The sequence below is a fragment of the Falco punctatus genome (genome assembly GCF_963210335.1).
Source record: "Falco punctatus genome assembly, chromosome: 5".
Lineage (NCBI taxonomy): Eukaryota > Metazoa > Chordata > Aves > Falconiformes > Falconidae > Falco > Falco punctatus.
The window spans coordinates 52,872,088-52,884,857 of NC_137584.1; the positions used below are offsets into that span (position 1 = coordinate 52,872,088).

General features: G+C 37.8%; 1 protein-coding gene across 4 annotated transcripts in view; it reads left to right on the forward strand.

Annotated features, from left to right (window-relative positions):
- The window catches only part of IFNGR1 (interferon gamma receptor 1), a 27,208-nt gene extending 15,589 nt beyond the window's left edge, over window positions 1-11,619 (forward strand). For all 4 annotated transcript variants that reach the window (XM_080390178.1, XM_080390180.1, XM_080390181.1 and 1 more), the window contains 4 exons: window positions 882-1,033; window positions 1,743-1,920; window positions 2,976-3,091; window positions 9,534-11,619. In XM_080390178.1, the coding sequence (XP_080246304.1) occupies window positions 882-1,033; window positions 1,743-1,920; window positions 2,976-3,091; window positions 9,534-10,028 (941 nt within the window). In that variant the 3' untranslated portion in view covers window positions 10,029-11,619. The remainder of the gene's footprint in view (window positions 1-881; window positions 1,034-1,742; window positions 1,921-2,975; window positions 3,092-9,533) is intronic.
- Window positions 11,620-12,770: the final 1,151 nt, after the last annotated feature.

Below are 12,770 nucleotides of genomic sequence, written 5' to 3' on the forward strand. Positions count from 1 at the left end.
TCATAGGTTTTCATATGAATATTGTAGGAGTAAATTGTGTGTCTGGACTCCGGGACAACCTGTCCAAAGCAGCGTGGCAGGCCCCAGTGTTGTGTGGGACAGTATATGTGTATGCAAAGCAGGCACAACAGAGTGAGGAAAGACTGAGAGACTTCCTCTTGTACTTGCTCCATTCTCAACGTACAGCTTTCAGGCAGAACATTGCCCATGCGCTTCTCCCTGACTTGGACTGTGCTTTACCCAATGCTCCCATGACTTGGAATCAGTGACTGGTTTCCAGTGTTTGACGAAGGGACAGAAATCATGGTAATGTTGAGTTTGATAGTTTGTAGAAAAGTGGTAGCCATGCATGGAGGAGAGGGACAAAATATTTTCCCATTGAACAAGAAACTTACATGTTCAGTCAGATCATTAGGCACAAAAAATTCATGTAAGCTATTGCAACAGCAAATCGGGCTTCCTAAGTACTGTTGCTCAAGATGAGATTTGTTTAGATTTTCAAATAGCCTTTGTTTTGGTACAGTATGGTTTAGCTCAGTGTGGTTTATTTTTTTGTTCTGTTCTTGTTCACACATATATGTTTAATTGGTTTGGGTTTTTTTGTTGTTAGTGAGCTGAATTTTTATGTCCTTATGTGTATAGGAAAGCTGGGTTGCTTAGCAGTGAAATTCTGCACGGACAGTTTCTATCCTGGAAGCAGATTCATGATTGTGTCCAAATGCCTCCGTTACTTCTAAGTGTCACAGCTATACAACATTAATAGCATTGAAATAAACATGTAATTCTTCTCCAATCTCTGATTAATTTTGGGAAGCTAACTATAAATAGCATATTTTATGGTAAAAGCTTTTGCCTAATAGCAAAGGCGCAATGTGTTGCAGGAAAAGTAGGACCACCAAAACTGAATCTCTCAAGGCATGACGATAAAATCATAGTTGATATTTACCATCCTGCATTCCCATCTGTGGAGCTTCTTCCTTGGATTGAACAAGAGCTCATGTACTTGGTGACTTTTTGGGATAGTAAAAAACAGGTAAGTACCAAAATGAAAACTTCAAATTAAGAAGACTTGTTTACCTTAAATGCATAAACAAGGGGTTCACTCCTATGGCATGCAGAGCCAACAGATACCAAGAAAATAGTTGAACGTAATGTAGGACTACTGCCCTAAAATGTCAAGTGCATCATACTGGGACTGGAAGGTCTGGTTTTTATTTGTCCAGATGGGTGTCTTAGGACAACAACATGATTCTTGCATTATGTGTATGTGAGACAGTTACTTTTTCCTGTTCTATTGCTTCTGCATATATGCTAAAACATTGGTAACTTTACTTGTGCCCCTTTCACTGGTCTAGACAGACCTTTCATTTAGGAAGATTACCTTTTAAGATAGTGATACCACTTTATTTAGTAATCATGGAGGGTGAACTTGAGGAAAATGGTAGTAGGTATGTTTGTTTATAGTTACCTATTCATATGTATCCAGCTATATGTGCATTAGGAATGCAAATCTAGACTATCAACAGCACAAATTTTAGCTGAAAGCACCATGATGTAATCAAATACAGCATCTTAAGGTAGCTCATAAGCTGTTAGCCAAAGTTCACAGAGCTTTTGCGAGACACATAGATGATGTAGAAACCACATGTAATGGTGTGCTAACATTTTTAGAAGTGTTGGAAGGTACTGTAACATTTATATTGTTATATCAAATGATGTAACGTGACTTCCGTTTTTTGCAGGTTGAAGAAGTGTTCCCTGAAGACAACTGTACGGTGGATAAATGTAGCGTCAGCATCCCAATTCCTGCTGAAGGTTCCACTTACTGTGTTTCAGCAAAGGGAAATTTTTATGATGGTCTGATGGTTGGTGCCCCATCAGACGAAAGCTGCATTCATGTTCCTCTCAGGCAGATATTGAGTAAGAGGATTCTAAATATTAAATAAGGACATACTGAGTCTGACTAGAGATCTGATCTAAGTATTCAGGCTCTGATGTAGCCATGGGAAGTCTTGGTTGCCTGTGGGAGAATATGAAAAAAGGGAAGGCATGGTTGTTCTTTTGCAAGTGCACTTCCCGGTTCTGAAGACCTTTAAAGATCATGTATTATTTTCAAATAACCGACTTTTCTGGATGCTTTTTATGCTTCATTGGTATTACAAAGCCTGTTTCCATTGCATCTGATCATTGGTGTAATTAAGAAATGACAAATGGACAATTCACCAAGTTAGACGGTTTTCAGAAGCCTTGTCTCTCTTCTAGCAAATGGCTTTTTGCTCAGCGTCATCACTGAGGAAAATCTATATACTTTCCTGAGTTTGAGCAACTGTAAACTTGTCATAAAATTGAGGTATTAATGTCTTAATTAAAGAGAACAAAGGCAGCTAGTGACGCAATGTTATATCTCTGATAAGCTCTTACAAAAATTTTAATGCTACTTCATTATGGCCCAAAACTTCACTAGAGAAAAGAATTGTTAGAAGCGGTTGTGTTTGTTCTTTAATGACCAAAAGCAGTGGTATGATTGAGGAGAAGGAAATTAAAGAGAGTTAGACTAGTAGAATCTTACTAGTAATAGTTTAAAATTCTATGTTTTGGAAGGTTTTGTATTTTAACTTTATTGTACATAGAGTATGTGTAATATGTCAGTTAACATGCTATCGCATGAAAAACGTACAAATATATTCATCCCCATCTGTCACCTCTAAGGAACAAAAAATAAGTTACAAAATTCCTTTACCTCTATAAAAACATGGTTGTGTTTATAAAAAATGAAAATCTTCTGTCATTCTAACTATTTGCTTGTTATAATGCTTTATAGATAAAGTTTTCTTGAGTGAAAAAGGTGGTAAATTGACAAATTCACACATTGCAGCTAAGCATTCTGAGCTATTCCTTTTGGAAATTATTCAAAGTGGTAAGAGCAGTGGTTTATTTTTCCAAACTCCCTAACAGATTTTGTTCTGACTTCTTAGGCATACAATATATCAGCGTTCTGTTTGGTGTTATTCTGAGCCTGAGTCTAATGTTGATAGTGTGTTGTGGCTACAAGAAACTAAGGAAGAAGAACATAAAGCTGCCTAAGTCTTTGGTAGGTTCTGACTTCTTATCTATGTCAGATTTTTAATATCCAAGTAAACTTTTATTACTGTAACATCTTTATGCCTGTCTCTCTCTCTCTCTCCTTTTTTTTTGTTTTCTAACTGTGGTCTCGTAGATATTTAGGGCTTACACCAGTCTAATATTCTGAACAGCCTCTGCAGCCAGATACATTGTACTTGTTTTAGGTTAGACTTCAGTCTCTTTTTAACTGAAGCAGCAGTAGTTGGTCTGGTTTGAGAACTTAGTTCTTAAAACCTCAGTGTGTGTACATAGGCAGGTTTGTATTCATTCTGGAGGCAGAGACACAGAACCACAGAATTGCTGAGGTTAGAAGAGACACTTTTGAGATCGAGTCCAACCCTTTTGCTCAAGCAGAGTCAGCGAGAACATACTGCCCAGGACTTTGTCTAGATGGGTTTTGAATACCTCCAAGGAAAAAGACTCCACAACAGCTCTGGGCAACCTATTCCAGTATTTCAGCATCCTCACAGTAAAAATGGTTTTCTTGCGTTCAGATAAAATTCTGTGTTTCAGTTTGTGTCCATTTCCTCTTGTCCTGTTACTGGACACCTGTGAGATAACCGCAGCACTTAGCAGTAATGACTTATTCTTAGTGATGTGCAGAGTAAGGGGAGGAGGGGAGTGATAGTGCCATAGGAGGAGGGAAGAAAATCTAGGGGAGATCTGTTCTCACACTGAGCAGTCAGGGAAGAGGTCAGCAGCTGCTCTAACTTAAAAGCTCCCTGTAGCCATCTTTAGGAAATGGAGTGGATGTGACTTAAAGAGCAGCAGCACTTCTTGCTTTCACATCAGGCAAGAGTATCTGACAGGTACTGGCATAATGTCCTCCTGGTGTCTCGTTGGTCACAGCAGCTGAGCAATCAGCAGCAGTTGAAACAACTTCCAAGAACTGCCGTGTGAGGCAGTAGTAAATGGTAATCTCAGTGGATGCAAGAAAACTCATAAGACTTCTATAGAGAAGAGGTAATGATCTTTAATTCTATGTTTTTCAACTTCAAGACCCTTAAAAATAACTGCTTCATAGCGCGTGGGTAGCTCAGTGCCCAAGATCCCCTGGAGCCTGCTTTCTCTGAAACAGAATATTAAGAGGTGAGATTGCTGTGACTGAATGGATGGGCTTGGGTAGGTTACATTGTAGTAAGCAGTAATTAGTGCAGCACAAGATGATTTGTCTCATTCTAAAATGGTATGTACTTCTGGTCAGACAAAGCACTCTAAAATCCATGTTTCTTTCCATAGACTGTGACAGAGCCATAAGACTAGTTCAGAGATAGCTATTCATACTGTAGACTTGAAAAAAATTCAGATGAAACCTCTCTGATGGAATCTACAGCTAGACCCCAATGACAAAACACAGGCCTGCAGAAAAAGTGAGACACTACAGGCTTTTTTTCATGCTCACACCAGTAAATCTATTAGCATCATGTCCTACATACAAAAATTACTCTGTGTGTGTGAAGACTGCTCATTATAGCAAGACAGCTCATCTAGAATGACAGTGCTGTTGCTCAGTGAATTCATAGTTATTGTGGCTTCCCAGTACTACTGTGGTATTGTATCTAAGGGATGGGGGGAAAAAGATGATCACACGAATTGAATGTGTGCTCCTGAACTCCTGTGAGCTTACTGATGCATGCTCCAAGTTCACGTTTTAGCTCACCTTGTAGAAATTAATTTGTGTGCCCGTATTCTCACTTTACTGGGCTATATGTCATCTTGTGATTCCTAGGTTCCAGTGTACAGTGTCCAGTCTGGTTCACATTCTGCATCGTGTTTCGTTGTGAAGGAGCTGAGTGAAACCTACAACTGTTTATATACAAAGATTTTTACCTGGGTGGTCAAGCACTCAGACAACTACCCTGTGGCCTCAAGCCTGTCAGTGTTCAAGAAGCATTTCAACCAGCTCTTAGACGTATGGTTTAACTTCCAGGTTGCCCTGAGTCAGGGTTGGACTCCTACAATCCTTGTAGGTCCCTTCCACTTCAGGATGTTTTGTGATTCTCTCAGTTTCCATTGAAGTTTTTAGTAACAAATATAAATTGTGGAGCTCATAAGGGTAGTTTCAGTACAGGTGATATGAATAATATGGGAATTTAAAATGAATAATAACTTATGATTAATTATTATTTTGATTATTAATCATTTTAGGTAATGAATAAGTAATATGAATAATAAGTTTAATGATGCGAAGTTATCTCTGTAGGCTTCTTGGAGCTGAGAGCCTGTCGCTGACCTTTGAATTTGTACTAGATACTTTTTTCCATACAGGTTATGAGCATTGTGCTTTACCCGAGCTTGTCTGAAAACGAAACATCTAGGCAGTTTTTCCATCTGTTAGAAGGCTAGGCAAGGTATCCTAACATAGGTCTACTGCCTTCCGGTGATCTGCATTCTGGCAGCTTTAAGTAGATGCTAAAACATCATTTGAGTGACTTTGGGTGAGTTGGAATTCTCCAACAGTAGGAAAAATAAGAAACAGTAACCATCAAGCAGCTGTCTTTGTGAGTCTCACATACCCAAAGAAAAGAATAAAAATAGCCATTGCCATTTAGATCTCAAGAATTTTTATGTTGTCTTTTCTGTGCTGTTTGTGACTGCCAAGAATAACAGGTCGGTGACGTACAGGTCCTACTTCCACATTGCAACTGTCTTTCAATATGAGTATTGAATGATTACCTTCATCGGAGAAAATGTTCATTTAAATGTTTTAAACATCCTTACTCATAGTAGGATCCTACTGGGAATATGCATCTAGTGAAATAGGACAGATTCTTTTACAGGACATCATCATGCTAGTCTTCTGCTGGGTTACAGGAATCTGATGTTTCAGTAGTGCAGCTGTAGTTAGAACTGTCCACTTTCTTTCATTTCTCACAAAAAATATTCCAAGAGGCTGTCTCCTTCCACCCGCCATCTTCAGTCATTCCAGTTTGTCCTGTAGTAGATATTTGTTGTAAGATTTGTGGTGAGTTTTACTCACTTTAAAAGGAGCCTGGCTTTAATTTACTGATATGCTGTGGGTGTCATCTTATGCTTATGCCCATGTCTTTTTTTCAGTGCCTTACCTTTCAATGGTGGCAAATATTTTAGTGGGTAGAAAACACCCACTCTATAAGAGAAAGACTTACTGAAAAGCATCAACTTAGATTTTTTAGCTCATACTTAAGTTTTCTGCTATCTGCTGGTGCTTTTTCTGAGCCTGACATGACAGGAATGTCAAGGCTGTGTTTTCTCACAGTATTCGTAGAACACTTACGATATTCATGGAACATTTAAGAATTTTCTTTGTGACTCTGGCTTTTTTAGTTGTACAACGTATTTTTGATTTGGAGAAACTGTAATTGTTCCTGTAAGTTTTGACTGACTTGGCACAAATAATTGTCATTTTACTAGAGAGAAGCTGCTTCATTAGCTTTTGTGAAGATTTTTACTTTCTTCTGTGAGTGTCCATAGGGTAGTAACAGTCTCCTGTTTCTACATTTGCACAGTATTAATTTCTTGCGGAGCCATGCAAAGGCCATGCAGATTTTGTCGAGGTTTTTCAAACTCTTCTAGAAATTGTGCACCTAGGAATTTTTAGGTGGACAAGCCCTTAGAAAAAGAAACATGCTGCTGTACCTTAACTCTTAAGGATTCCTTGGGATATGTTATTTGTAGATAACCTTGAGCTTGGCTTCCACTGGTTTAATCTCCTTAGTCTGTTGAGACAGTGGAAGACCTGAAAGCTCAGGTGCTGTCATTGGAGACAGGAAGATACCTGAGCACCTGCATTGCCAGGAAGTCCTGCAGACATCCAGCTTAAGCTCACTGACTGTCAATTTGCTAGTATTAGATAATGTACACAAAAGAAAAATATTAACTTACCTATGGTAAATAATTGTCTTCAAATAGCAACCATCTCAAGTAACAAAGGTTATTAAGATACACTTCGAATGGAATTCCGGTTAGTGTAGTAAGCTGTGATTCTTCTCTTTGAAGCCAGAAGTAACTGCATGAATTGCTACACTTTCTTGTAGTCATGACTCAGTGACTCTTAAAGAAACTTTGGTACCAAGAAATCCATGAGAGTTTTTTCTGGTGGCTTCCTGCTTTCATGGATGGCAATGGAAGTGTCTTTGCACCACCTTGCTTTAGTCAAAAACTCAGCAAGAGAAAAATGTGTTTCCTTTTTGAGAACAAAAGTACTGGATGTAGTTGTATAGAGAGTACTTAACTTTATCCTCAGGATCTATCTTTAAACATCACCAGCTGGCACTGTGAAATGCAGAACCTGCGCAGGGTACAAGGCGTTTTCTTAACACGTTTATAGGACTAATATTTTAATCCATGTGAATATCCTAAAAGGACAGAAACAAGGACTCATTGATTTTTGGTTTTAACTTTAGTATAGCATGTACCTGTATGGGGAGAGATGGGAAGTGGTAAATGCAGCTTTTAGCTATAGTTTCTGTAGCATTTTGTTTTAATTCACATTCCTCAAGTGTTCAAGCTTGCACAGAGAATGATCTTCTAGTGTCATTTACTGTGTGACTGTTGGAGTCAGATTTTTGCTACCCCCAAAAAAACTACAGGTGCTGGTCCCTTCAAGGTCAGTGTTTGTATAGCATAAGTATCCAATATTTTTTCATATATCTGTATAAACAGGTTTTCAAAAGGTACGTTAATCCTACCAGCTGTTCATAACATTTTCAGTATCTACACATTATCCATTGTATTCTGGTTTCTGTAGCTATCTCTTAAGCACCTGCTTCTTATGGATGGGTGGTTTCCATACATACTCATAGGAACTGCTCTGAATATTCTTTATATAGTACTCTGTTTCCAAATAGCAAAAATTAACATCCAGAAAGCATGATGGCTGAATGGCAGCTACCTTGTAGTGTGGTAGATTTTCTGTGTCAGGAGCCACCTTAATGCTCCTACTAGTTTTCTAGTAGCAGCCCTCGATTCCCAAGGGATCACCTCACCTTAGTGGTGCTAATACAGCTGTTTGTAAAACTCACTTAGATTACAAATAGCTGCTCTCCATGGAGTGTGTGTTTGTTTTGTGGTGGCGTTGGTGTTTGGGTTTTTTTTGGTTGTGTGTTTTGTTTTTAAACTCGAGTAGTTTCATTGATCCAGCATAAACCACATAACATCCACAGATATCAGAGCAGCTGAGGGGAAGGGTATGGGGCTGAAGTGGGAGATAAAGGCAAGTCCTAATGAAGTCAGCACACTGTGAAGGTATGAATATAGAGACTCACAACCTTCTGATCAAGGAACACTCTTGAAAAGCATAGTCAGATTTGGTTGTATTTTGATGGTGCTCTCCGTTCTTAAACTAATACAGACTAAGAGGTTCTTTTTGCCTTTCTTTTTTGCTTTTCTTAACATTATTTTTCTCCCCCTTTCCTCCTTCTACCTACATCCCTTTCTTCTACATTTGCCTCAACCTGTAGTTTGTCAGATTGTATTTTTTACTAAGTATCTAAAAAATGTATGTACATTATAATAAGAAATCAGCTTGTCTTATCTTGACAGCCTGCGATACACATATATAGTGAATGAAGTTTGGAAAAGGATGCAATTCATTGAATGACCCTTTCTCCCTACGCTTTCTGTTAGCTTTTGGGAACACCATCCAGCTGAAAATTTACCCTACTGTTTTTCCTACATATTCTTGAAAACACCTTGAAAAAAAACCAAAACACAAAAACAAGTCAGAAGAATCTGAACAGCCTGAAGGCGTGTCAATAATCATTTAAAACAAGCTGGAGCCTGGCCATTGTAGGAATGTATGTTCTTCCTGGGGAAGGGTTTCAAAGTGTAACATAAAAGCTTGTCACAACATTTAGGGACTGCTTGGAGAAATAACTAGGAACACTTGAGCATAGATATAACTACTAGTATGTGTACAGGTTCTCATGTAATTTTAAAGATTGTTTTCCAAAGTTCACTTGTCTCCCAGTTGAGACAGTTGGCACAAAATACTACAGTCATTACAAGTTGCACTCAATAGCTACAGAGTATGGAAGGCTTCCTCAGCTATTTGAAGAGCATTACAGCTTTTTCTTCCTTTGTTGTTTTCTTCTACATTACAGACTTCAAATGACTTAAAATACAGTGAATGACATGAATAGATTTGGTCCTTGCAAATGTGTCTGCACTTAGAAAGCATTTTTTTAGAGCTTGCATAAAAGTGTTACTGAAACAGTTGAAGTCACAGGTACAGGCTGATGACCTTGCCAGATTCTAATTTTGCTAATTTCTGTTGGGATTGGTTGTAACAACGTTAAATACGTATTATGAACTTGTATCTTTTTTTTTAACCTCTGAACTCTGACAGAAGATGAAGGCAATAAATTAGGAGACTATGTGGAACTAAAAGTGATTTATTATTTTTTGTTATTTTTTTCCCCGCATTTAAGGTCAGTGTCATAAGAAACCTGAACACAGACAGCATTCTAGAATCAAAACCAGACACAAAATACATATCTGTAATAAACTTCATGCCAGGCCAGACAGTGCTTCCAGTGAACCATGAAGTAACCTTGCTGGAGGTACAGCCAGAGGAAGAAACTGTTAGTCCTGAGAATTCCAGTGAAGGAGCATCTTCTGCTTTGGCTGATGCCTCTGGGGGAAGAACAGAAGAGGTGTCTCTGCAGGAAAGCACAGAGGAGGTATCTTCTGGTGATGAACAGAATCACAAAGTAAAAGAGAGTTATTTCATTTCTGACAGTACCCAAATGGATATCTGCAGTAGTTCTTCAGGTCCAGAGATTTCTACCACAGAAATGCCACAAACAGTTATTCCAAGCAGCTGTCTCAAGTTTTCTGGCTATGACAAGCCTCATGTTCCATTAGATATGCTGATAGATGTTGGTGAAGAGCAGCCTGTGATTGCTTACAGGCCAACTGACTAACTAGGATATCTGAAGTGTTTAACCAGAACTCAGGAAGAACAGCATTACTGAAGGTTACGGAAGGTCTGGGTTATGTTACGGATGTCTGCAAGTTGTGCTTGTTGTGGTCCAACCAGAGTAACCAGTACACAACGTGATACAGTGGGATCCTGAAATAGGACTGAAACTAGTGCCTGAGAACACTGCAAAGTGAGGGGATGTTTCGTAACAACCACTTTCAGAAGTGTTTGTGTATAGGACATAACTCACTATTTCCTACTGAAATAGCGCTCTGATTTTTTTAACTGTACTCTATGGAGAACAGACTTCAGGAAGGAGTATAAAACAGCAGCTGTGTCATTATTACCTTCTGTTTCAAATCCTTTTCAAAATTAATTCAATGAACATAATGCTTAAGAAATCCTTCACTTGGTTACAAGAGAGATGCACAAGAAATATGTGAGAGTTTTTGCCTTTATTAAAGGTATTACATTGCTTGTCTTTTTGAGTATTTTTGTATTAAAATGCTACTATTTCTTTTAAGTAAGGATATACCTATAACCTTTTCTTATGTATCTTAAGAATTTAATTTTATGCCCAAGAACCAGTTATTAATAGTCTTTTTTGCAATTAGAAGTATGTACTTCTAGGATGGTTGCTTTGTACATTTCAGTGAGTAAACAATAGACTTTTTCTTTTGTAAGTCCTGTGACTAAAAAAGCTATTTTTAAAAGTGCTGTTATTTGTGTATAGCTGCGAATAGTTTGGATCACCTAGATGCATTGTGTAACCTGTCATATTCTGGAAAATGCCTGTGTTAGCATGCTAGTTGATTGTCATTGGGGGGAAAAAAGGTGTGTAATGGGTGGTTGCACAAATTTTTCAGAAGATGTTTTCAGAATTCAAAAGCCTGCTTGCCTTCGGAGTATTTCTATCCTAATTCTTAGAGCAATATGATTTTTTTTTAAAGAGAAATCAACAGGACTTCTTCCTAACATGTTTTCTAGCAGATTGTGAAAATGACTGCTGTTTTCATCTTTTTATGATGTAACTTGGGAACTACAGCAGATTACCTTCCTCTAAAAATACACCTTAAGACAATAGAAAAGTAGTGTGGTAAGTTACTGTCATCCGGCGGCCCTGTGAATTCTGTAGTGTGAGACTGTAGTTTTGAAAACTGAAGGATGAGGATTTTATTTTTATATTTAAAAATTTTCAAGTCTAATGCCTGCAGTCCAGTTATTTCCCTTTGGTCAAGATTTGATAGGTATTTTCTGTTTGTAGGAAGTGTTTACAGTAGTTCTTAATGACGCTTAGTTCGGAAAAAAAAGTTGTTTTCAGACACAAGGTGGGGCATTCATACAAAATTACGTCTTTGTTTTAAAAGTTTTTTTTTAAATGACATTTTTGGAAATGTTTGCATGTTGTAGCAGGTGGTTTTAAAGCAAAACCAGTGTCACAGTACTTCTGTCCTCATGTTTCTCAGTGGCATGAATATTCCTAGGATAAAGTTAATTTATACAATTTTCTGGACTGTTTCCATTCCTGCAGTTATGGGACATTAACCATTGTGGTTAATGTCCCATAACTACGTACATACTCAGTTCCTAAAGATTTAAAGACAATAGCTATTTTCGCTTCTCTACTCACAGAAATATAACAGATCAGTTAGCAGGGTTTTGGTAATTTTAGGAAAAGCCAAATTAAATAGGTGAATTTTGTTATGATGTAATGGAAAGCCCAGCTAGGAAGATTTCAGTATGTTAGCTGGCTTTGAAAAAGTTACTGCTGGATCTCACTACATTTGAACATAATGCAGAGACAAATCAATGTTACTTGGTTTTTGGGTTATTTGGGTTGAGTTCCTAGAAGACAGTGCTGGTTAGGATCCACTAGTGTGTAGATATCTCCATTGCAGAAGTACAGAAAGTAACCCTCTTGATGTTGCAAGAAGGCTCTGAAAATCACAATTAACTTGCACTTGAACCTTCAGCTAAACCAACTTTTCATTTAATGTTTCACCACTGAAGCCTGCTTTCAGCAGTCTGTCTACTAAGGAGGGGAGCAGCTGTGTCCTGTGCAGAGCTTGAAGTTGATGCCTTTTCTTTCAGATTTTCAGGTTTGTTGATAAATACAGATTGCAATAAGTGCCTCAAGACTAAATGTCAGCTAAGTGTTTTGGCTCACAGGGGAGAAACAGGTTGTTAAAAACTGTGAGGCTACCATATTTTTTGGGAAGAAGTTTCTGATCAGACAGTTTGCTGAGTATCTTCTTTGCTACTACTCAGAGTATTTAATTTTATTGTAATTGATAGCTTGTTTTCAATTTGTCAGTTTTGTCCCCAAAAAAATATGTTGCTGTTATCCAAGAAGATCAGGAATTTGCCATAGTAGTCATTCCATTTGGTATATCTGCCTCAAAACTATTTCAGAAGTATGTAATTTCTTGGAAATTTATATAAAAAATATACATTAATAAAATAGATTTACGTTATTAACAGTATGTTAAAATCCTGGCACTTTTAGGAAAATTATTAACTAGGACTTGGCCTCTTAAATTTGTGTGAACATAAGAGATCACAAAGTGTTTTCTGTTCTGGAAGGTTTTCCTTTGCTGCCACATTGGAAGAGGAATGGTATTTTTTTTGCCTGTGTCAGGGCAGATAGATGCATTTTAAAACCAAGTGACACTCGTATTTTTTTCCCTTCCCCCTGCAATACTACTGTATTGTAAGTTGTCCCAAATCTTTCGAGTCGTGTGGA